This window comes from Emydura macquarii, unplaced genomic scaffold (assembly GCF_026122565.2).
Source record: "Emydura macquarii macquarii isolate MOO-44397 ecotype Brisbane River unplaced genomic scaffold, CSIRO-AGI_Emac_v2 contig_2473, whole genome shotgun sequence".
Classification (NCBI taxonomy): domain Eukaryota; kingdom Metazoa; phylum Chordata; order Testudines; family Chelidae; genus Emydura; species Emydura macquarii.
Window position 1 is genome coordinate 15,704,518 of NW_027132610.1, and position 23,995 is coordinate 15,728,512.

General features: G+C 42.7%; 1 protein-coding gene across 1 annotated transcript; it reads left to right on the forward strand.

The window, feature by feature from the left end:
• Positions 1 to 696: 696 nt before the first annotated feature.
• Positions 697 to 21,320, forward strand: UFM1 (ubiquitin fold modifier 1). Its single transcript, XM_067563037.1, has 6 exons — positions 697 to 933; positions 1,021 to 1,077; positions 4,668 to 4,725; positions 17,819 to 17,858; positions 18,298 to 18,330; positions 20,066 to 21,320. Coding segments are annotated over exons 1-6 (258 nt in total). The 5' UTR covers positions 697 to 931; the 3' UTR covers positions 20,134 to 21,320.
• Positions 21,321 to 23,995: the final 2,675 nt, after the last annotated feature.

Here is a 23,995-nt window from a genome sequence, read left to right on the forward strand (position 1 = left end):
GAGACAGCCCCAGCTGTGGGTTTGTCTGGTGTCAGACCGGCTGTCCCACCCGTGACCTCCCACACGGGGGTTGTGCGGCGTGGCCGGTCACGCCAAGCCGGGGGCAGGCCCATCCCCTTCCTGGAAGAATAATCGCGTCCAACATGCCAGGAATGTGGGAGCGGCCCGCCCCCGCCCAACGCCGAGCTCACCCAAGCCGACCTCCCGCGCGGCGCGGCGCAGCGCAGCGCAGGCCGCCAGCACCACCCGTCCCCTGCGCACCCCACCCCACCCCGCAACCGACATGAGAGCAGCGGCGTCGCAGCCTACGGGAGACAGGCCCTCGCGCGCCGAAGTGCCCCAGGAGCCGGCCGCGGCAGAGCAAGACTCTGAGCCGCGCCGCCCCGCCAACGTAAGCGGCTCACACCCGCGAGCCGCAGAGGAAGGCAAAACCCCGCCCCCACAGTCCCTGCCCGCCTGGGACAGTCCTGCCCAACCGCCCGGCCAGCTCCCCTCCCACCAGCCTCCAGGCCGGTCTCTGCGTTCGCAACGGCCCAGCACGACATCCTGGCAGACGGGCGCTCTCCAGCACCATCATCCTATTGGCCGGCGCCCCAGGGGGGCGGAGCCTCTGCGCCGGCCTCAGAGGGCGGAGCCGGGCTCCGGCCTTGCCTCGCGGCAGCCCCCCAGGCTAAGCTGGCCCCGCTGATGCCTGACGAGGACCCTCCTGCCTCCTTCGCCCCTTCCCCGGTGCCCTCGGCCCGGCCCCACACCACCACACCGCGGCTCGCACCTGCCCGGCCCAGGGTCTCGCTCTGGAGATTTTATTGTTCAGGCGGTGGCCGGGCAGCTCAGAGGCGGAGGACCTCTCGGCCGGCCGGCGCGCGGCGCCGCTGACGTGTGCGCTTGTTGGGGGCGGTAGCAGCGGCGGCTCCTGGGCCTGGACCGGATCATGTGAGTGGCGCGGACCTGCCGCCTCCGCCCGCCCGCGGCTCCCCCCGCCCCGCCGGCTCTAACCCTCTTGCCCCTCTGTCTCCTCAGGTCGAAAGTCACCTTTAAAATCACGCTGACCTCGGACCCGCGGCTGCCCTACAAAGTGTGAGTGACCCCCCGCCCCGCCGCAGTGCTTGTGCGCATGCGCTTCCACATCGCCCCCTCCTCTGCTGGCTGCCCCCACTGCATGGGCACTGTCCCCTGCCCAGCCCAGCCCAGCCCATAGGCGCCCTCTGCTCCCCCACCCCACACTGCTCCCTCCAACCGCCCCGCCTCTGGGTACTGACCCCCCCCATACCTGCCCCGCCCATAGACACTGCGCCTCCCACCACCAGTTCCCCCCACCTCCCGACAGAGACCTTCCTTTCTGTGGACCCCCATGCCATGCTCATGGGCACTTTTCCCTCCCCCTCTCCCCCCAATCACCTTGTCCACGAGCACTGCCTCTCCCATCAGCCTGCACTCCTCCCTGCAGGTTCCCATGCCACTGACCCCCACCCACGGGTACTACCGCTTGACCCCCACCCTGCCCAGGGGTATTGTTCTCCCTGCCTACAGACACTGCTTCCTTTCACTGATCCCCCTGCCTCGCCCTGCCCGCTGGTACTGTCCACAGTCCTCCCTGGGCTGTGCCCCCCAAAACCCGCCTGCTCTCCCACAGACTTCTCTTTCCATGTAGGCACTGCCCCATACCTGTAGTTATAGAGTTTAAGGCCAGAAAAAACCACCAGATCATGTAGTTTGATCTCCTGTATAGCATAGGTCACCAATACCATACACTACTAAACCCAACAACTGAAATTAGATCAAAGTATTGCAGCCCACAGGAGACTAGACTGCTATATGCCACAGGCAAAGAACAGGAGGGATTGAAGTGCATTGATGCCTAAGGCCTTTGCAATGGCAGGAATTTGTGAGATATACCCAGTAATCTCAGTAGGTGACCCACACCCCATGCTGCACTTAGTAAACTACACATAACCCCCTAGGGTTACTGCCAGTCTGATTTGAGAGAAAATTCTTTCCCAAGCCCACATAGGGCAATCATTTGGACCCTGAAAATGTGAGCATGAGAGAGAGAATGCTCAATGTAGTTCAGCTTCCTTCTCTCTCCATATGGGCATTGCCCTATGCTTATAGCTTCCTTTTCTGGTCACATGGGCACTGCTTCACATCTGCTGCTTTGTCCGTGGTTACTGTCCCACACTCACTCTTCTTCATGTGATCACTGCTCCACTCAGCACAGTAAGATTAAGATTACAGTAGAACCTCAAAGGTAGGAACACCAAAGTTACGAACAGACCGGTCAACTGAACACCATGTGGAACCAGAATTAAACAATCAGGTGGCAGTGGGGGAGAGGAGGGAAGAAAGCAAATACTATACTGTGCCTGTATTGCATCTTAAAGGTCTGCACATCTGGGTTTCCTGTCCCCAACTCCACTTGCTATGTGAGGGGCAGCCACTTACAAGTAGGAGGTGAAGACACTGAGGTTCACAGACACTGCTGTGAGCCCCTGCTGCCAGCCCGAGCATGCAGAGCAGAAGCAGCCTGGGGTTTGTGCTGTGTCCTGTAAGCCACGGGCTCTGTTTCACCTCCCACCCCACCGGGAGGGGGAATCTGTTTTCACTACCACCACCCCTCTCCCATCAGGTGAGGGAGAAGCTTGCATGTTCAGTCCAAGCCTGCGAAAGATCGAGCTGCTGATGCTGCTGCAAGGAACTGAAAGAAGCTGCCGGTGCTAGGATGGGAGCTGCTGCTGTTGCAGCCAGAGTCCGAGCTGCTGCCTGCATGCTGTGCTCTGGAGGAGTTTTAAAGGGCCACAGCCTGTGCACCGATGCGGCCCAAGCTTTGCCCGTGGCTGCACTCCTGGGTCCTGCCAGCACCTCTGGGAGTACAAGGGATGGGGGAGGGAGGGAGCTGGCAGCGGACTGGTGCCAGCTGCCTTTGGAGCAAGGCAGGCAGTGCACAGAACAGGGCAAGCCCTGGGGAGAGGCGGCTGAGGGCTGGGACTTATAGTGCCAAGGGTGCGAGGCAGGCCCCTACAGTTCAGCCCAAAGGTAAGAAACAGGAATAGGGCAGGAAGCTGCTTGCAAACTAGGCAGTGCTGCCAGGTGCCACCTTTGCAGAGATCTCTCCTAGCCTCAGCTGGAAGACACTGACTGCAGGGTACGGTACCATAATGTTTTGTTTACAGTTACAAACATTTCAGAGTTACAACCTCCATTCCCAAGGTGTTCATATCTGTGAGGTTCTACTGTAGTTAGTGTATTGCTGTATAGAAAAGCCTAAAATAAATGATGCAGTCTATTACTTCTAATCCAGTGCTCTGTACTAAATAGAGAGGCAACTACAGTGATTTATGGCATTTTATAGGAAGTCAGATATAATCTGGAAATTTGCAGCTCATATTTGGGCAAAGTTTGGTTACACCTGTAGGAGACCATTAAGCTTCTTCTACATAAACTATTCCCAAAGAGCCACTTGGCATTCTGTGGAATTCATTTTTTCAACATGCATTTTTCTGTAATTTTGGTTCAAGAATATTAGGTTCAAGTGTAGCACAGATGGAAATGGTATTCTCATGGGGTTGACTTGTTACATAGTTATTGATGTTTTTGTGTAGTTTTCTAAGTAATAATAATTAACATGTGGTCTAAAATGAGTGCTGTTCCTTATAACTAGGTAGAGTTAAAATGTGCAGAATTAGGGTGTGGTTCAATGATACATTGTCTTTTCCTAGTTGATTTTAAATTGTTTTATTAGTCACTTGGACAGTACTTTACAGACCCACAGAAGGGAAGCTCTTATCTTCTTCCACCTCAAACAAATGTGTTCTCTATAGATGATAATGGTATATAGCTTTCTACTGCTCCTGACCTACTTAACTATCTAGGTATCATCACTGTGGGCTGTAATGACATGCAGCACTCCTTATGAATCTGTATGATGGAGTTGTGAGGCCGGGTCTGCACTATAATCTTATGTCAGTATAACTATGTTGCTCAGGGATGTGAAAAATCCACACTCCTGAGCGATGTAGTTACACTGACCTAACCTCCAGTATAGACAGTTCTATGTCAATGGGAGACCCTCTCCCGTCACCATAGCTACTGCCTCTTGTGGAGGTGGATTAACTATGCCAATGGGAGAAGTTCTCCCTTTGGCCTAGTAGCTTTTTCACAAAAGCCATGAGTGCATAACCATGGCCATATTGCACTCCTTTCATGGCTCATTGTGATGGTACCACAATATGGTTTTTGAGGTCCTATCCTGAAATCAGTGGTACTACTCATGGTGTTAAACACCATGTTCCCATAGTAAGTGTTTGCAAGATCACGTCGTTGGGAGGGGAAAGTTAAACATATGATCTAACACACTCAAAAAGATATGGAGACTAGATACTGGGAAGTCTTCCACAATTTTTGTGGGTGGACTGTTGACATCACTTCTTCTGGAATGCGCATAATCATTTATTTAAAAATAAAAACATCAGTTATTTTTTTCAATGTATAGCCTTCCTTCAGTATTTTAGGCCCTGATCTAGCAGAGCATGCAAGTACGTGCTAAATTTTAACTGCATGAGCACTCCCATTGATTTCAGTGGAATTATAATCAATCACTTTAGAACTATTGGAATTACATTCTAATTTGTCTAGAAACCATGTTTTCTATTAACTCTTCTTTGTTTCAGGTTAAGTGTGCCTGAAAATACACCTTTCACAGCTGTATTGAAGTTTGCTGCAGAAGAAGTAAGTGTTGAATTGTGACAGTGTTTACATCAATATCCTAAGAATTAATTTACAAGCGTCATGTACATTTTGGTGTGAAATTATAGATAGCTGGGGCTAGCCTAAGTCATGTTGGAAGTTTGCTTTTGTTGATTTATTTATTTATTCTTTTTAAAAGTAATAAGTGATTTCTGATCCATAATTCATTGCATAGGTGTAAAATGTGTGTGTGTATGGTTTGAAAATATATAGCGTAGAGAATAGGAAGTAAACATTAAATTAATGAAAGAGAGAAACCTGGAAAGCAGTAATGCTGAAATGCTAGTAGTGATTGTGGACAACAAAATGTCATTGGCTTTTTTGCTACAACACATTAAATTGTTGTTTTGGGCTGTGTATGAGGAAGTGCCACATCACAGTTCAGTGATGAAATGCTGTGTGTCTACTTGGCTTTGGTGAATCTACACATGGAATATTATGAGATTTTGCTCTATGCTGACAGGAGAGAGCTCTCCCGTCAACATAATAAAACCACCTCAATGGGAGATGGTAGCTATGCACACTGCTACTTATGCCGGTGAAATTAATGTCACTCAGGATTTTTCACAACTTTGAGTGACATAAAGTTTGCCAGCATAAGTGGTGATGTAGACATGCCCTTACTCTGTGAAGTAAGGAGAAGGAGTTCTGTGGGAAAATGATGTCTGTCAGTTGAGATCCACAGCTCCTGCGGGACAGGTTTGTATTTACAAAGGGACTGAAAGAGATACAGATTCTACTCAGAAGCGTATGGGCACCCAATGTCTAACATGTGAAACAGGAGGGCGCCATGTAGACTAGTTATGGTGCCTCTTGCCCCGTGGAAAACACTGTGCTTTCTCTCTGTGCCTCACTTAAAAGTAAAAATGGCAAACAGTGTGGCTGCAGTGGCTCAGGCTAGATGCCCAAGTATAATCCCACCTGACTCCTTGGAAAATGTACTAGAAGAAATAATAATGTATTGGCAGAGGGAATGAACTAGATGACATATGCTGTTCCACATTAGAAAGCGTTTGCCAGTATAGCTGTACAGGCAGATCCTCTTAGCGGAGATGCAGTTTACATCAGGAGAGCGCTTTTGCCAATATAGTTTATACCAGTTCCCCAAACGAAATAAGCTTTATTGGCAAAACCAATTTTTTTGATGTTATAACTGCATCCGAACTAGGGATTTTGCCAGCATAGCTATGTCGGTGCGGGGTGTGATTTTTTTATTTGTATACACTCTCAACCAACATTTAAATGTAGACCAGACCTTTGTAGGTCTTTTCCATCTCTAAGTCTTTTGTGTACAGTAGCAGCCCATGCTATAAAAAAAGCCATGTTAGGAAAGGATTAGTAATTAAAATGTTCACATTAAACAAGATACAGTTGCAAGTTGCAAGTAGTGTGTATATACTTTGGATCATGCCCTTTGAAATCAGTGTGAGTCTTTCTGTTGATATCAGTGGGCTTTGAATAATCCCCTTTGTGTAGGTTTTCACCCTAGAGGGATAATTACAGCGGTTTTCAGGAGTCTCAGAGGGAAAATGGAGAACAATTGTTGTAGTGGGCTCTTTTGTACCCCACTGATCATTACTGTTCAGTTATATAAATCTACTTAGTGCATATAGAAGAAAACATTTTGTTTTTAAAAGATAGGTTTTGATATTTTTATAGTTATTTTTTTGGAAGCTACCTATAATGCAGTATGACGTTATTTAGTTCTTTCACAAGCTAGTACAAAGATCTACTGAGGGGAGGAGGAAATAGTGAAACGATCACTTTTCAAAATACTGTATTGTCTTTGGTTGTTTTTATTATTTATGATATTATTGTTTGTTTGTATTACATTAGGGCCAGTGAGCTCTATTTTTGAACCCAGGACCCCAATGTGCTAGGTGCTATACAAACATAGAATAAAAATACTTTGTTTCCTTGCTTATTAGCTACATTCTTTGGGGAAGGGGAGAGATTTTCTTGCCCAGCCAGTTCTGATCTCCCCCTCTGGTCTTGCTATCTCAGTTCCAAACTCCCCCTCCTCACATCCACTCCCATTCTTCTTGCCCAGTCAGTCCCAGTCCAGCTCCAACCTTCCCATCCAATCTGTCTCTCTCCTTCCACTGGCTCCCAGTCATAGTCTCCCTCCCTACATTCTTCATCCAATCCCAGTCTCCCACCCTCTCTCTTGTTCCTTGCCCCAGTATCCCCTGCTATCTTGTCCCAGTCTCTTTGCCCAGTCAATCCAAGTTCTTTCCTTACAACCCATCTCCTTGTCAAATCTGTCTCCTCTTCCCCCCAACACACACACACTCTGCTTCCTAGTCCCAACTTCCTTGTCCAGTCAGTCCCAGTCTCCCTTCAGTTCCTCAATCTCATGTTATCTTAGTGTCCATCACACCCCTGTTCTCAGTCCTAGTCTTTGTCCAATCAGTCCAGCCTTCCCTTCATCTCCACCCAGCTGGTTAAAGCCTCCCCTTTCCCCCCACAGCTTCCAGTTCCATCTTCCTTACTCTCTTTCCCAGCCACCCGCCTCCCACTCTGTTCCCTTGCTCAGCCAGTTCTGGTTTTTCTCTGCCCCCTCCAACCAGTCTTGTCAGACTACTTGTCCCAGTCTCCTCCTTTTCCTCCCCCAGTCTGTCTTGTGTCTGCTCGGCTTTTGAATCCGACAGTTTCCACCTTCTTACTGGCTGAGTGCCAACACAGAGGACAGACAGGATTCTTGATTTCAGTTTTAGTACCAAGCTCTACTGCAGGCTGTAGCAGCCATTATAGGGAAAGTCCATCTTCACCTCTGTAGCCCTGGGTTGGATGGGAGCATGCTTAATCGTTCACTGGGGATGGTGCATACACGCCATTTGCTATTCCTTGATACGAGGATGATGTCTGCTCGGGGAAAGTCACTGATGAGACTTAAGATGGCTGAGGAGTCCAATTCGTGCTGTACAAGTTTTTCCACATGTGTCAGGTGGTTGCTTGGAGAGAGCAGAACTGCTGGCCGAGATGCTGTACACTTTCCTTCCTCCTTTGCCGTTTCTCAGTCTCTTGAGCAAGGTGATTCTCTTCAAAATAGGCTGAGGCTTGATGTGTGATGTGACACCATTGCAGTATATAGCCAGCCAGCTGTTTCCAATTCATGGGGTCAATGCCTCCCTTCTTAAGATATACTTTCAGGATGTCCTTGTAGCATTTCCTCTGTCCCCCACGGGTCCTCTTACCATGACGAAGTTGAGAAAAGAGGACTTGCTTCGGAAGACGAGTATCAGCCATCCGCACATAAAACCAGCCCAGCAAAACTGATGTTTCATAATCTTCACCTCAAAACTGGTGATGTTAGCTGCAGAGAGAATGCTGGCATTGGTGTGATGATCTTCCCGTCTGATATGGAGAATCATCCTAAGGCAGCGCTTTGGTACCACTCCAGACCCTTAAGATGACTTTGATATGTCACCCATGTCTCGCACACATATAGAAGAGTGGGGAAAACTACTGTATAGTAGCCCAGGATCTTAGTTTCCATCCTCAGATCTCTGTCAATAAAGACACGATGGAGCAACTTTCCGAAGGATACGCTAGAACAACAGATCCTATGTTCAGTCTCCACATCAATATTGGCTGTCTGGGAGAGATGGCTACCAAGGTAAGGGAAATGCTCAACATTTTCCAGGGGTTCACCATTAATGATAATTTGTGGAAGAACGGGGGCAACTTGTGCCAGGACAGGCTGGTGGAGCACATTTGTCTTCCCAGTGTTGAGGGAGGCTGTGATAGGCGCCTGAGAAAAGATGTAAGGTGGATTACAAGTCAGCCTTGGCGTGCGTGAGGTTAGCACAGTTGTCATACTGACTGTTGGTAATAATAGTTCCGGTGACCTTAGTTTTAGAATGAAGACACTGCAGATAGGAGAGCTAGCCATCCATGCGATACTCAATCCCAATTACAGAAAAAAGTCAGTCACGAATAAGAATCAAGGTTACAGCAAGATAGATGGAAAAAAGGGTTGGGGCAGTAACACAGCCCTGCTTAATACCAGTATGGATGGTGAATAGGTCAGTTTCCAAACCATTATAGAGGATGGTGACGGACATTCCATCATGAAGTAGCCTGAGAACATAAATGAACTTCAGTGAAAAACCAAACCTAGACAGCTTCCTTAACACTTCACAATTAATGGAATCAAAGGCCTGAAGTCAATAAATGCCATAAAGAATGGCTGGTGGTGTTCTCTACACTTTTCTTGGATCTGTTGTGCAATAAAAATCTTGTTGGTGGTGCCCCGAGACGGTCTGAAAGCACACTGGGATTCCAGAAGGACATCTTTGGCAAGGAGGAGACAGTTCAAAAGGATGTGAGCAAGGATCTTCCTGGCAATGGAGAGGAGGGCAATACTTCGGTAATTCCTGCACATTGACTTGTCCCCTTTCTTAAAAATGGTCACGATATTGGCATTGTTTTGGTCAAGTGGAATTTCCTCATTAATTCTAACAAGAAGTTGAAGTTTTTGCATGAGTGCTATTCCAACAGCTTTGAAGACTTCCATGGGGATGCCGTCTGGTCCTTGTGCCTTGTTGTTTCTAGTTTGAGCGATGGCATGCCAAACTTCCTCAGAAGATGCTGAGAAATGGACTCAATGGTGTGACAGCTGAGATTTCAGATTCGCGGTGAATAGAGTCTCAAAATGCTCATTCCAATGTTTCATGAGGGCTACATTGTCCTTAAGAAGGGTGGAGCTGTCCTGAGATCGCAAAGGGATTGTGCCATTTGGAATTGTCCCATAGATGGCCTTTGTTACTTGAAAAAAGCTTCTCATGTCATATTGATCAGTGAAACTCTGGGTCTCCATGGCCTATGCTTGCCAGCACTGATTCTTGATGTCACACAGTCTCCTTTGAAATACAGCTTTAAGCTGATAAGTCTCTCAGTTTTGCCTGTTAGCGGTTTCATTTTGCCAAGCACAAAATGCACTTCTCTTCTGATGAATACGTGCTAGGATTTCGTCATTGTTCTCATCAAACCAGTCTTGATGGCGGTGAGTAAGTATCAAATCGATTCAGCATATGCTTTGTGAATAATGATCTTGAACTCCTCCCAGAGTGTTTGAGTGTCATTAATGTTGTCAGGTAGGTCAGAGAGCCTCTCAGTAAGGAGCTGTTGAAGACTCTCATGACTAACGTGATTTTGAAGTGCCTTGATGTTAAATCTCTTCCAAATTCCTTTCAGTTGTTCATGGTGTTGTGGTGCAAGCTGCACATTCATGATTGACCTCGCTAAACAATTGTCTGTCCAGCAGTCATCCATACCTCTGATGGCTCGTGTAATATGAACATCAGCACAATCATGGGCTCTGATGATTATATAGTCAAGAAGATGCCAGTGTTCGGAACGTGGGTGTTTCCAAGCGGTCTTATATTTGTCCCTGTGTCTAAAAATGATATTTGTGATAAGCAAATCATGCTTCACACATTTACTGAGAAGAAGAATGCCATTAGAGATAATTTTCCCCACCCTTTCTTTCCCAATGGAGCCTCTGCAGAGTTCAGGATGTTGCCCAACTCTTGCATTGAAGTCACCCATGAGGATAAACTTATCTTTCTTGGCTGCATCAAGAGCTGATTGTTACTGAGCTTACGATGCAGAGTCATTAGATGTTTGTTAATACCTATAGGGAATTCTAAAAGCTGACTAGAAATCTTGTTCTTGATGGCAAAACCAACCCCATGAATATGCCTTTCTTCAGATGGCTTTCCTTTCCAAAAGAAGGCATAGCCTCTTCCATCTTCTTTCAGTTGGTCTTCATATGCCCTTCATTTAGGGCAGCAAAATCAATGTCATATCTTGCAAGTTCTGTAGCTATTTTGGCAGTTCATCTTTCAGGGCAGTCACTGTTTGGGGAATCCATGACAGTGCAAATATTCCAAGTGGCGAAGTTCATTGCTTTATATATTCTGACCCTAGGTAAAGTGATCCCGCTGGACATGGCCATCAAGCTGGGGGTTGCGGTTTGAGACAACCTTTTTTTATGGCACCTTTTCTAGCCCCTTCCCTATTCAGAGGGGATCCTGAAAAGAACTGCTTAATCTCTCTGTGCCACACATCAAACAACATGGATAAAACAAAACATTGAATATCCTGTCTCCAAGAGTTGTTCTTCCTCCCACCACCACCACTTCCAAAGCATATAATTGAATCTGACTTTACTGCTCATAGCAGCATCACATTATTTACAAAAAAGCTGTTTAGCTTCAATACTTCCCAAAAGTCTTGTTTCATCGAAACTGACCATATTCCTTGAAATTGCAGTCTTCTGAAGTCAACATCAACTGGAGAAATCTTCTCTCAAACTACTGGCAAGTGCTTTTTTCAAGCCTTGTTTGTTTGTAGATAGTGTGACAGGGTCAGACTAGATGGCTACCATTTGAATTGTTTGAATTCAGGGGCAATTCTGGGTGCATTGAGGAAGTAGGTCAGGGTGGGGCAGGGGCAGGCAGCTAAACGGGGGAGAATGGGTCTAGCACAAGCCAAGGGCGGGACAGGAAAGGACATAGGACTCCCAGGGACTAAGGTGGGGCAGGGAGAGCAACAAATACCGAGGGGCCAGGGTGGGGCAGGGGAGCCAAACAAACACTCAGGGGCTGGGGCAGGTCAGGGAAACCAAACAAACCCTTAAAGGAACCCAAGGGAAAAATAGGAATGGGGGGACAAAATAGGAATGGGGGCAGCAAGGGGCGGGCGGGGCAGGCTGTGAGAGGAAAGGAAAGAGTAAACTGTCTCAGAGAGGCCAGAAGGCAAAGTAGAGGGTGGGGGGAGCCTCCAGCCACACGTAGCTGGGGAAGGGAGGGCAAGTCGGGGGGTGGGGGGGAAGCACGTGTGCCCACATGCGTTTGGGTGGTGGTAAAAAAAAATCCTTGCTGCTGCAACAGTCCCAGATGGTGTAGAAGGCAAGTGGCTGAGTTGAGGGGTGAGGAGGCGATGCAGGTGGAGGAGGGGGCAACAGCAATAGTGGGGGTGGGGAGTAGATGGATCGGGGGGAGGGCTCCACGCTGCTCCCCCCACTTCCCACAGTAACAACAGGAGCTGCCCTCACCACCACAAGCACAGATGGCACAGTAACTCAGTCCAGCAATGAATAAACCCCACTCCTCAGGAGTGGTCCTGAGTGCTCCTCCGGCAGCGGTGGTCTTCTTCCTCCTCACAGACAGCAACAACAGCAGTAGCAGGCTCCAGGGTGGCGGCAGCAGCAGAGACCAGCCTGCCAGGAAAGGCCCCACACAGGTGGTAGCAAGAATGGTGGGGCTACTTGCTCCCTAGCGGGAGGCAGGCCAGCAGGGCCCCCCAATAGCGTCAGTGGCAGCGGCAGCAAGTGGTGCAGGGGGTTTTTGGGTCCTACAAGACAGTGCTAGCTCAAGGATCAATGTATCAGCCCCAGGAGTAGGAAGTCCCTTTTCCCCTGGTAGCTGAGCAGGGGTTACTCTAGCTTAATTAACACACCAAGAACCAATCAATGCCCCACCCAGGACTTGTTAAAAGTCTCCCCTCCAGAGAAAGGGTGTGGCTGGAGTTGTGGGAGTGAGGTATGTGAGCAAGCAAGACGCTGTTAGAAACCAGGAGGGTTTAGGAGAAGGAGGAGAATGCTGGCAGAAGAAAACCCTGCAAGTGGAAAGACTGCGGGGAGAGAAGAGCCTTGTCCAAAGAGGACAAAAGAGCTTTCCCAGTCCTGGAGGTCTGAGGGAAAAGACCCTGCCAGAAGGGGAAGATAGAAATGGACATTTGATTTGGCACTACCACGCCCAGTGGGGCTGTCAGAGGTCAAGAGCTTCCCCTGGCAAGGAAGCCAAGAAGGGCCCGTGTCCGAGCAGGGTCCAGACATTAAGTCAAGGGGCACGAGGCGGTAACCCAGGGAAGCTAGCAGCTTTCCTGAAGCCACAGCACAAGGCTGCAACTTGTAGGGTCCCTGGGTTGGGGCCTTGAGTCGAGGGTGGGACCGTCGTCATATCCCTCCCCCTCCCCCCCCCCCCAACCCCTACTAGCCATTCACTGGAGGGGCAAGAGCCCCAGTGAAGAGGCAAGGGCCTGTGAGAACCAGAGACAGGACGGGACCCAGCAGGAAGCGGCCATCTTAGAGAGGCTGTGTTACCTCCCCCCACCACTAGAGGGTGGAAGAACAATAAGGGGCGAAGCAGTTCCCTGACCTACTGCTAGAAGGAAGCGCTGGACTCACCGAGGTAGAGGAAGAGCTTTGTCACAGTAGCTAGGTCTCTGAGGTGACCCACTGATCTCTCTCTCTCATACCGACAGCATATGTTTCCTTGTCATACCGATGTAGACATTTTTAGAATATTGAGTGGCTTTGCTCATCTACCTCTGGTGCCTCTTAAAGATAAAGTACTAAAATATGGTGAGGGGATTGCATAGTGATGCACCTTTATATACTACCACCATCATCTCCTTTGTCCAACACCAAGGTTGGGTAGAGGTGAGTTCTGTCAGTTTCTTACCTTAGGTAAGTACCTATGCCTTTATGTGCCATTTTGTTTTTTCAATAGGAGCAGTTATTGGAAATGAACTCAGAACAGGGAACAACAGGTAGCTAAGGGACAAGTCTGCATGCAGACCATTAATTCCACCCACAAACCCTTTCTGTTACATACAGTTGGAGCATGAATTCAGGGGCTCCTTGAAACATTAGCAGATAATGAATAACATTGGGAACCCAGTAAGCACCAATTACTATTGCTTTCCCCTTTCATCCCACATGTCAATAAACTAAGACTCTAGCCCTCTAAAATTTTCCTTCAAATTATGCTTTTGTCCCTTTTAAAGTGTTCCACCTTCATAATTTGTTTTTTTTTTTGTCACACTTATACCACAAATTGATGATATTTTCCTTGGTTTTATTTGCTTGTTTCTCCCTCCATTACATTAAGGAAATGTGGAAAGTTTATGTTCGTCAAAGGCCATGGCTAAATTTATCTGGCTGTTTTACTAGAAGCTGATGTGATTTAGAAAAATGGAGATCCAATGGCTAAGAACTTTTTATATTTGTTAAACAAAAGACAAATATCTAATCTAGAGCTGCCATAGATTACTTAGAAAACATCAATTTCTGTGAGATTTCATTTCTTTCAAAATGTTCTGTACAAGAAAACAATTTTAAAGAGCATTAGTTGTGCAATATGAAGTTAAAGTGCTTTACTGAAATAAACCACAGTTCCAGCTATGAGAAAATGCTGTAAAAGAAGATATTCATACATACCTCAGTTCAGGAAAGCACTTAAGCACATGCTTAGGTAGGCTGCTTTCTTGGATCAGGATCATTTTTTACAAAGATCTTTAGGAGGCTACCTATACAAATAGGCTCCTATTGGGATTTACAAAACACCTTTGTGAGTTAGGATCCTAAGTCCCATTGACTTCAGTGGGAATTAGGCAATTTTGAAAATCCCACTAGGTTCATATCTGCGTCTTTAGGCACCCAAATACTTGTGTAATGTAATGTGAAATCTGATGTTTTGAGATGAAGGAACAGAACCATAATGGAGGGCTTGTTTATGCCAAATTTATCCAATTAGCACATACATTCAGAATAAATTGTATCCATTAGATAGTCCATAATTAATACAAGATGTGGTAGACTGTTTTGATCATTTTTATAGCTGTCTCTCAGAAAGTTAGTATTAAAATATCTGGAATTCACAGGTATAATAAACAATCAAGGACAAGGATTAAAAATATAGTTCCACTTCTTACATAAAAGGGATGATTTCTCCCAAAATCTTTAAATGGTTTTTGGTATGCTTCCCTTTGGCAGTTCAGTGGCATACTACTTTCTTCAAAGGTGAAAATAGGTAAAATGGAGCCAGGGAAAGCTATGGAAAGTAGTAAACAAAGTATTAATGGCATAGCCTAGAGGCTGCTGTTCTCACCGTTTTAAGGCTCTCATGTGGTAGGATAGCAGGGAAAAATACTACAGCTGTTTCCTAGAATACACAGATAAAACAACCTTGCTTACAGGCATAACCATGCATATATAATGAACTATCTCCTGTGCAATGAACTGAAAATATTACACAGTGAAGCAAACAAAATCTTGCTTTTCTGAGAGCAGGTAACCTTCTTTGAGACAGTGAAAGATGCTAGCATATAAAGTTTTATAAGATGTTAGAATTTCAGAGAAAAGTCCAATAAAAAGCTGTGCATGTACCTATAGATGTACATATTAATACCATAATATGTACAAATATGGAACCATATTAATAATGTTTATTTTTTAATGCTAATGATAGAATGAACTAAAGATCGCTCAGTTTTAACGTGTTAAAATTGTTGGAGGATTTGTTTTACAAGAAAGAAATAGTTTGGAAACTTAAAAGTGATAAAATCAAGACAGAGATAGGACCTGCTACATTAGGGAAATGTTCTCCAGTGTAACAAAAATAGGGTAAATCCCTAATTTTGATGCACTGCATCCATGCAGAACATTAGTACATTCAACTATTATGGTGATGGACAAAAGCATTAAACTGTCAGGCCATGTCTACACTACAGGGCCTATACTGACATAGCTTAAGGTACCATAGCTATGTCATCAAAACCCCACAGTGTAGATGCAGCCTGCACTGACTGAGGGGTAGGAACACCACTTCCCCAAGTGATGGTAGCTAGCATTCTTCTGTCATTCTAGCTGCATCTACGATGGAGGTTAGGTCAACATAGCTACATCACTTGGGTGTGAATTTTTCACACCCCTGTGCAACATAGCTATAGAATCATAGAACCATAGAGTTAGAAGGGATCATAAAAATCATCTAGTCTAACCCCCTGCCAAGATGCAGGATGTGTTGGGTCTAAACCGCCCAAGACATATGGCTATCCAGCCTTCTGTTGAAAACTTCCAGTGAAGGAGCTTCCACAACTTTCCTAGGCAGTCTGTTCCATTGTCCTACTGTTCTTACAGTTAGGAAGTTTTCCTGAGATTGAATCTAAATCTGCTGTGCTGTAGTTTGAACTCATTGCCTCTTATCCTGCGCTCTGTGGCAAGAAAGAACAACTTTTTTCCATCTTTTTTTATGGTAACCTTTCAAGTATTTGAAGACCGCTATCCTACCCAGTTCCTTCAGTCTTTGTTCTTATGGCTTGCGTTCCATCCCTTTGATCATCTTTGTCACGCACCTCTGGATCCTCTCCAGTTTCGCTACATCCTTTCTGTACATTGGTGACCAAAATCAGACACAGTACTCCAGATGAGGCCTAACCAGCACCAAGTAGAGCAGTACTGTCACTATCCCTGACTTGCATGCTATGCCTCTTAATGCAATCTAATATTGCATTTGCTTTTAGCATCGCATTGTTGACTCGTGTCAAAAGCCTTGTTAAAGTTCAGGTATGTTATGTCCACTGCATTCCCCCTATCCACCAAACCAGTTACCCTGTCAAATAAGGAAATCAAGCTGGTTTGGCATGATCTTAGCATATCCGTCCTGGCTGCTTGTGATTACCCCTTCATCCTCCTGGAATTTTCAAATTGAATGTTTTATACATCGCTCTAGTAACTTTCCAGGTATTGAGGTCAGGCTGACTGGTCTAGAGTTCCCCAGCTCCTCCTTTTTCCTATTTTTAAAGATGGTCACTACCATTAGCCCTTCTCCAGTCTTCCGGGACCTCTCCGGTCCATGAGTTTGCAAATATTATTGTCTGTGTTTACCTAAATTTTAAGTGTAGACCAGGACTCAGATAAGAAAAGAAAAGGGCACTTGCTCTGGTAACTTATAGTAACCCTTTGTTCACACCTACTGTTTTCTCTCCTACCTGATGGTAAACATAAACTGTGAAAGACCACTTGAGTCCAGAAACGGAGCATACTGGGTCAGCTCTCCCAAAGATTTAAGCTTGTGAGTAACTTTTATGGACCTGAGTGTTTATAGGATTGGAATGTTAAACTGGAACCTCTTTGAGGCAAGAACTGTACTTTACTATATCTTTGTACAGCACCTAGCACAGTGGTCCTAACCACTTTTGTTAGGACTTGTGCACAGTATGGTCATATAAAAATAATATCTTGGTCCATCAACATTCTTAACTATTTTCACTGTATTACCTTCATATAGCAAAATCAAGTAGCCTGAAGTAAGTGTTTCAATCCAAGAGACTTTTGAAGGACTTACTGAAAATGCAGTAGAGTAGTAGAAAGTAGACTATTTTCTATCTGGACAATTGTGACAATTTATTTTTCTGAAGGAGTTAGCAGTGTGTGAAATGGTTATAAATTCCCACACATGAATTGTCCTAATACCAGCCCCTGGGTCAGGCCAGGCAGGAACTCTGCATTGTGATTCTACTCTTTGTGTTCTTAATAATGTTACTAAATATGCACACAGGTGATTTTACAATTCTCATGCACTGAAAAACACCATACCTCTCAATTCCAAGACTGTGTACATGTCAGATTTCAGACTTCAGCCATTTTTGTTGTAGCATGTCTTTTTTTTTTTTTTTTTTTTTAAATCACCTTTATTCAAAGACCAAGGCTCCAGTCCTGCAGATGCTTACGCACATGCTTAACTTTGTGCATGTGAATGATAACTTGAGTAAATTTAGTGGGATTGTTTATGTACATAAGTGTTTGAAGGCATTATTTGGCCATTTTATTCCAAAAAGTATCTATTTTATGGTCAATTTAAGTTAAAACAAAATTGCATATTTGTTCCAGAAATGTATACAATTTAGTGGTTACTCACTTTCATGAAGCTTTTTTTGCTGCTTTACACAGTATTGGCAGAATTAATGTTTCTGAATTCTTCAAACAATTAGGATAATTTTGACATCATCTCCAGAGTATTTTTTCCAGATTATTAAATCTAATCAGTTGTTTAACACTGTATAATTCATGTTCCATATAACCTCTTACTGCATAATAAACTTTGATTTTAAACATTTATTTTGATAGTTCTATAAAATCTGAAGAGAATTTTTTCCATAATTATTCTTCATACATCCCTAAGCAGTTAAAATTACAACAAGGGTTTGAATATTCACCTTAGTATTTTCCATTTTGTTGTCTAACTTTAGAATTAATTTGTCATATTTTTGTTTCCTTTAGTTCAAAGTTCCTGCAGCAACAAGTGCCATTATAACAAATGGTAAGAATATAGTTTTTATATTGTGGATTCAGATAAACTGTATTCCAGAAATGTATTAGCAGGTTTTCCCTATAATTTAACCAGCATACAAACTGGTGAACTTCAAAAGTAATATCTCATTGTTATATGTAGTGCTGGTGCATAGGGTTTTACCATTAATATTTTATTGCTATTTGAAAGGTTTCATTCTATGGTATATCTTATGGTTCACTATGCTGAAATTTTTATCAGTTATAATTAATAAAGCTGACTAGTGATAGTTTTTGGCAATAGGAAATTAATGCCTAAAAGACTGATATTTAGTAATTACTACAGCATATTGTTTAGAACCATGAATATTTTGCATTATTTTAATCTTGTAAGTTTATACTACTAGATACTTGTATTTGTTTTTGTTTTAGCCCCCAAAATTAAACTTTTTTTGTAAACTTTTTTTTAGATGGAATAGGAATAAATCCTGCACAGACAGCGGGTAAGTAGTTGTTTGTGAAGTCCAATTAAAAAAAAATGCTGAATTATTTTTTACTTATTTTTTATTCAGTTACAGTGCACTTACAGTGAATGACTTATGTTCTCATTTAGTTTATCCAAGTTTTTACAGCTTTTCAAATAGGGTTCTAGAAGTACTAAACAGTGGTTGAAAACTGCATCCACAGCATCATGTCAAACATTATGAAGATCATATAATTATTGCTGAACAATGACAAATTGTTTGTCCATCCTTACCATAATGATCTTACTTTATTTAATTTAAAAAAAAAAAATGCACCTCTTTCCAAAGAAGTGGCCTATTTTACATATTTGAAATAATGTAAGCACACACACATACTTGGAATTCTTGAGGTGGAAATGTTTATGTTGGATTGAAATTAACGTGTTAGTGTATGAATAATTACAGGTGTTAAAATGATCATCATACATCTTTGCAGCAATATTTTCACTTAGGCTATGTCTACACTGACGGTGGCAAAGTTGCCGTCATCAGATCGACTTACCTGGATCAACTGAACGGTCATTGAAGACCCACTCAGTCGATCCAGAAGTCGACGCTGTTAATCCATCCCCGCAAGTGGCGCAGTGCAGTGAAGATGGTGCACAGAAGAGAAGCACAGCAGTCGACGGGAGTTATGCATGTTTTCTGAGTAGTTTGCGTAAATCCCGTCAACTGCCGCCGAATCGCCGGGGTACGTGTAGACCAAGTCTTAGTTTAATAAGAACATCAGAACAGCCATACTGGGTCAGACCAATGGTCCACCTAGCCCAGTATCCTGTCTTCCCACAGTGGCCAATGCCAAGTGCTGCAGAGGGAATGAACAGAACAGGTAATCATCAAGTGATCCATCCCCTGAATCAGTCAGAATTGTGTTCTCTGTTGTAGTATTATAGATCTCATTTTCTTTTACTGACAGTTCTGATGTAATAAAATTCTTGCTTTATGGAAAAGGAGAGAAATGAAAATGTTTATGGTTCACTAATGTAGTGTGATGGTAGAAAATATTTCATTTGAAACATGTTCTGTTCAAGTAACAATAAAAATAAAACTTGAAATATTTTTAGGAAGGGGAACATTTTTATTGGAATATGCAGATAAAATGTTAAGCACTACCATGTCAATTAAACTTTTTTTTCCTTTTAACCATAAAAATCTTTGAGCAGTTTGTTTAATTTTTGTGACAACTGGTTAGAATATGCTATTTGATCTACACTGTTAAAAACTCATTACCATGCACGATACATGGGATGAACTAAACGTGCACAATATATGAGATGAACTAAATAGACACAGCAAGCTGTACATAATGCTGGGAGGCCTTGAAAGCATTTTGTATTTGCAATATCTTCGCTTTTTTATTCTTTCCTTGAATTTTTGTTGTTGTCCTGATTAAAATCATAGTGAAACTATTAATTTATATTGTTAACTAATGAGTTTAATATGTAACCTTGCATCTGGCATTTTTGTTTTAAATTGCAAAGGGTTCATTAGACTATGCAGATGTGGGAGGAACTGAAAAATGTTATGAAGCATACTGTCAATTTCTCATGCATAAGAGAAATTCTGATTAAGCAATTGAAAACTGAAACATGATATTGTTCTTCTTTAAGATCATACTTATACTTTTAGGTAACTGATTTCCTTGAATAGCCCTTATTGATAACATGTATCTGTATTTAACCTCTAGATGACTAACTTTCTCTTTTTTGTTCAGGAAATGTTTTCCTAAAGCATGGTTCAGAACTACGGATTATTCCCAGAGATCGTGTTGGGAGCAGTTAATATCTACCGAATGATTTTGGAATAAATGTAATCACCAAGCTAAAGAATAAATGGTCATATTTATTTTGGAATTCTACAGTACAACTAATGAATCAGCCTGTTTCAAAGTTACTTAAAATGACTTCCTCGGATTTAAAAATTAATTAAAAACAATTTTCATTTTCTTTCCGTGTTAGCATTTAATGAAGGGCCAGCCCAGCTTATGATTCATCTACTAACAGAAGAATGGTTGGATTTAATGCTGTATTCTTGAAAGCAGGCTAGACCTCTTTCTTTTTAGTAAGAGAACCTCTTAGGAAATGTTACCGAAAAGAAAGAGGCAAACCTTGTCAGTAGAAACATACAACTGTGATTGATAGATTAATAACAGAACCTTGTAGTTAGAAGTTCATTTTCTGGAAGGAAAAGCTGTATTTGATTTTTAGACGAGACTACTAGGGGAAAATTATTTCCTACTGAAAGCTAAAAAAACATTAGTTTAAGCCCTTGTTCATGTATACTGTACACTGTCAAACTCAAAGAAACAATTTTCCTCACAGTTACATTTTTCAGTTCAAATAAAAGGGATATCTTGAAAACTTCAGGCTCTTCTGTTACTGAAATATGCAGAGAACTTCTAAGAAATGTAAATACTTGGATATAATTATGAGGTACTGGAAACATTTAAATTAAATAAAAATAAATCTACTTTTGTTATCTTCATTTGAGCTTTATTGGTCAAACTAGCTTTTGCAAATTTTCACTGATCCTGGATTTAACATTTTAAATAAAGTGCCCTCAGCTGAAAGGTGTTGTGAACTCACAAATCATGGTCACCCCACACACTGTATGGTGGGGTTTTATCAGTTGAATACTACATTCCTTTATCAGTAAACATACTGATTCAAGGTAAAAGTCTTAGTTTGTTGCTACTCTGTGTTACTTGGGAAACAGTGTTGGAATCACTTGCATGTTTGTATGTTCAGAAACTAAGCATTTTGTTTATAAATTGTCTGAAGTTAAATTGTTACATCCACCATGCACCTTCATTGGATAAACCAATGTCTTATTTTGATACTTAATGATATACTGTAATTTCAAGACAGTATGCATTTTACCAAACAAATCACTATTGCATTTTATCTGTCCTCATACATTAATTCATTGAGGTTACAAAAAATTGAACAATAAACTATAATGTTTCATAAAAACAACTATTTGTCATGTATTTCTTTATTCCATTCAGAAAACAGACCCAGAAGGGACTCAGAAAGGCGTGATGGTGGCTAATGCTATGTGCAGGCACCAAAGTTCCCTTAGTGGAGATGACGAGATGTGCATGTGGAGGCCCCCTACATGTACACATCTGAAGGGGGGTGGGCATATGGACTTCTATATTTTTCAGCTGTCTTAAACTGCTTCTATTCTCGTTTCTCTTTAGCAAAGTAAACGGTGTCCTGGGAGGAGTAAAGAGAGAAAAGAAAGAGTTGAAGCAATATGTGTTCATCATTTTCCTAATTAGATTGTGGTAATAAATTAGAAATTGTGCCCTTACACCTTTTAATCAATAAACTCTGAAATTCATTTTAAACTGTGAGATCCCAATTACAATACGTTCTATGGTATGTTGATTTAAAAGACAAAGTGCATAATTTCTATTAATCTATTGCCAAAATATAATTAGACTGAACAGAATTATTTGCTTCTAATTTTTGTCCTCAAGACTGTTTGGCTGGGTAGCTGAAAACCACTTGGCCTTAGAGCATAAAAAAACAACCATATGGAGTTTTTCTAATCAGGAAGTTTTCTGGTCTATACAAAGTTCAATACATCTTAAAGTGTATCAAATTCTAAGGTCATTTGAAACTCTTCAAGTTCTTTTTATGCATAACATAAGAATGGCCATACTGGGACCAATGGTCCATCTAGCCCAGTGTCCTGTCTTCCCACTGTGGCCAATGCCAGGTGCTTCAGAGGGAATGAACAGAACAGATAATCATTGAGTGATCCATCCTCTGTTGCCAATTCCCGGCTCCTGGCAAACAGAGGCTAGGGATACCTCAGAGCATGGTTTTGCATCTCTGCCCATCCTGGCTAATAGCCACAGGTGGAGCTATCCTCCATGAGCTTATCAAATTCTTTCTTGAACCTTGTTATAGTCTTGGCCTTCACAACATCTGGCAAAGACTTCCACAAGTTGACTGTGTCGTGTGAAGGGCTTCTCATATGAGCAAAGGATGCACAATCTGGCTCGATGGTTAAAACAAATGACCCACCATTTGTATTGAAATAGCCATTAGAACAAGCTATGTGGATATCAGCCAGTATATCAGTTTGTCAGTGAATGTGGCTCTAAAAAGAAAGAGAGAAAAAAATAGAGCAATTGTTTTCCTTGGACATTTAGCTGAGACTCCTAGTCTAATTACAGTTGCCAACACCAGTTTCCTTACTTAAAAACTTACATTTTCAAGCAAAATATCTCCACAGCTTTTTGTTCTGATAATTTGTTGCTATGTGTCTGTACACCTCATACCTGCAATGCAATAAATAGGCTATTGGTTGCTGTTCATTTCATAGTCACTTTATTAAAAGGAGACCAAAGTTGAACTGATGGTACACCACATTTTTTTTTTATGCTTTGGAGCCATCAAGACAATGGCGCATCTTCTGAATTGTTTGATATTGCAGACTTTTATTTTCTCTTTTCATACAAAGTACTATTTCAAAGGCTGTTACGAAACAATGATTGTTAGCTGGTTGTTAGAACACAGTTGGAAAATGCAGCTGTATTGCTCACCTCTCAGCCCATCTTATAAAATTGATGGAGAGAGCACTGTTCAAGCATACAAATGCATACTATACTGCATAACTGCTGTACTCTAAATGAATAATCTTGGGAGATTAGACTTTGGGACTAGGTTAAACTCATAACTTTTATAACCAATTAGATAGAAAATTAAATTGGCACAGTAAATTATTAGTAAATATATCTTGCTTGAAATGAAGTCAGGGATTTATAGTGAATGAAACTAGGTGAGACAGCATTTATGCCAAAATCTCTATTATAAAACTTGTCCACAGACCTGAATTTTTTCTTTTATCAGATACAAGATCCAAATAAATTCCCTATTCTGTGTTATAAAGGTTCTAAATAAATATACAATCTGTGGGACGCTTGAGTAGACCAGTAATAAGTTAGTGACTCTTCAAATTATAATTTTTTTGAGAGTTCCAAAATTAAGCTGTCAAAGAAACTGACATGAAGGTGGCTACTTGTGGAGTAAGGTGAGTACGTAACCTTACGTAAGTAAGGTTAGCAGACTGGTCCTAAATCACACACTTTTAAATAAAAGTTCAGTTCCACACTTAAATTTACTCTTTATTATTTACTTAGATTGGGACAGGATGGTCTTTTTTTGTTGTTGTACGGGGCCTAGCACAATGGGGCACCAGTCCATGACTCGAGCTGCTTGGGGCTACCTCAATACAAATAAATAAATCATCAGCATCATTATAATATAGATTAATTATCAGTGGTTAATTTTGGAGATTCCTAGAAACAGGTGGTCATGCAATGGCCTGAAAGTAGCAGACCAACGTAAAGATTCCAATAGCATGCATACATATAAATATCCTTGTGGAACAGATCATACAAAGAATGACATTTAGCAGAGTTTTGATGTTACAAACATAGGCCCCGGTCCTGCCTTCAGATCCACACAGATTCAGGGATCCCCATGTATGAATCCAGCTACAGGATTGGGGCCATAATATGAAATTTTCCCAATGCAGATGGTTAGTAAAAGGCCCATGTACTGCTTAAAGCCCACTTAAGTCTGCAAAAAAAAGGCTTTTAAGTAGGATTTAATAGTGGGATGTAGGA

Bases quoted from the DNA above. Each gene is read 5' to 3' on its own strand.
- UFM1 (XM_067563037.1), top strand. The intron at 4,726-17,818 runs GTAAGTGTTGAA...TGTTTCCTTTAG, and splicing joins TGAAGTTTGCTGCAGAAGAA to TTCAAAGTTCCTGCAGCAAC. The intron at 17,859-18,297 runs GTAAGAATATAG...ACTTTTTTTTAG, and splicing joins AAGTGCCATTATAACAAATG to ATGGAATAGGAATAAATCCT.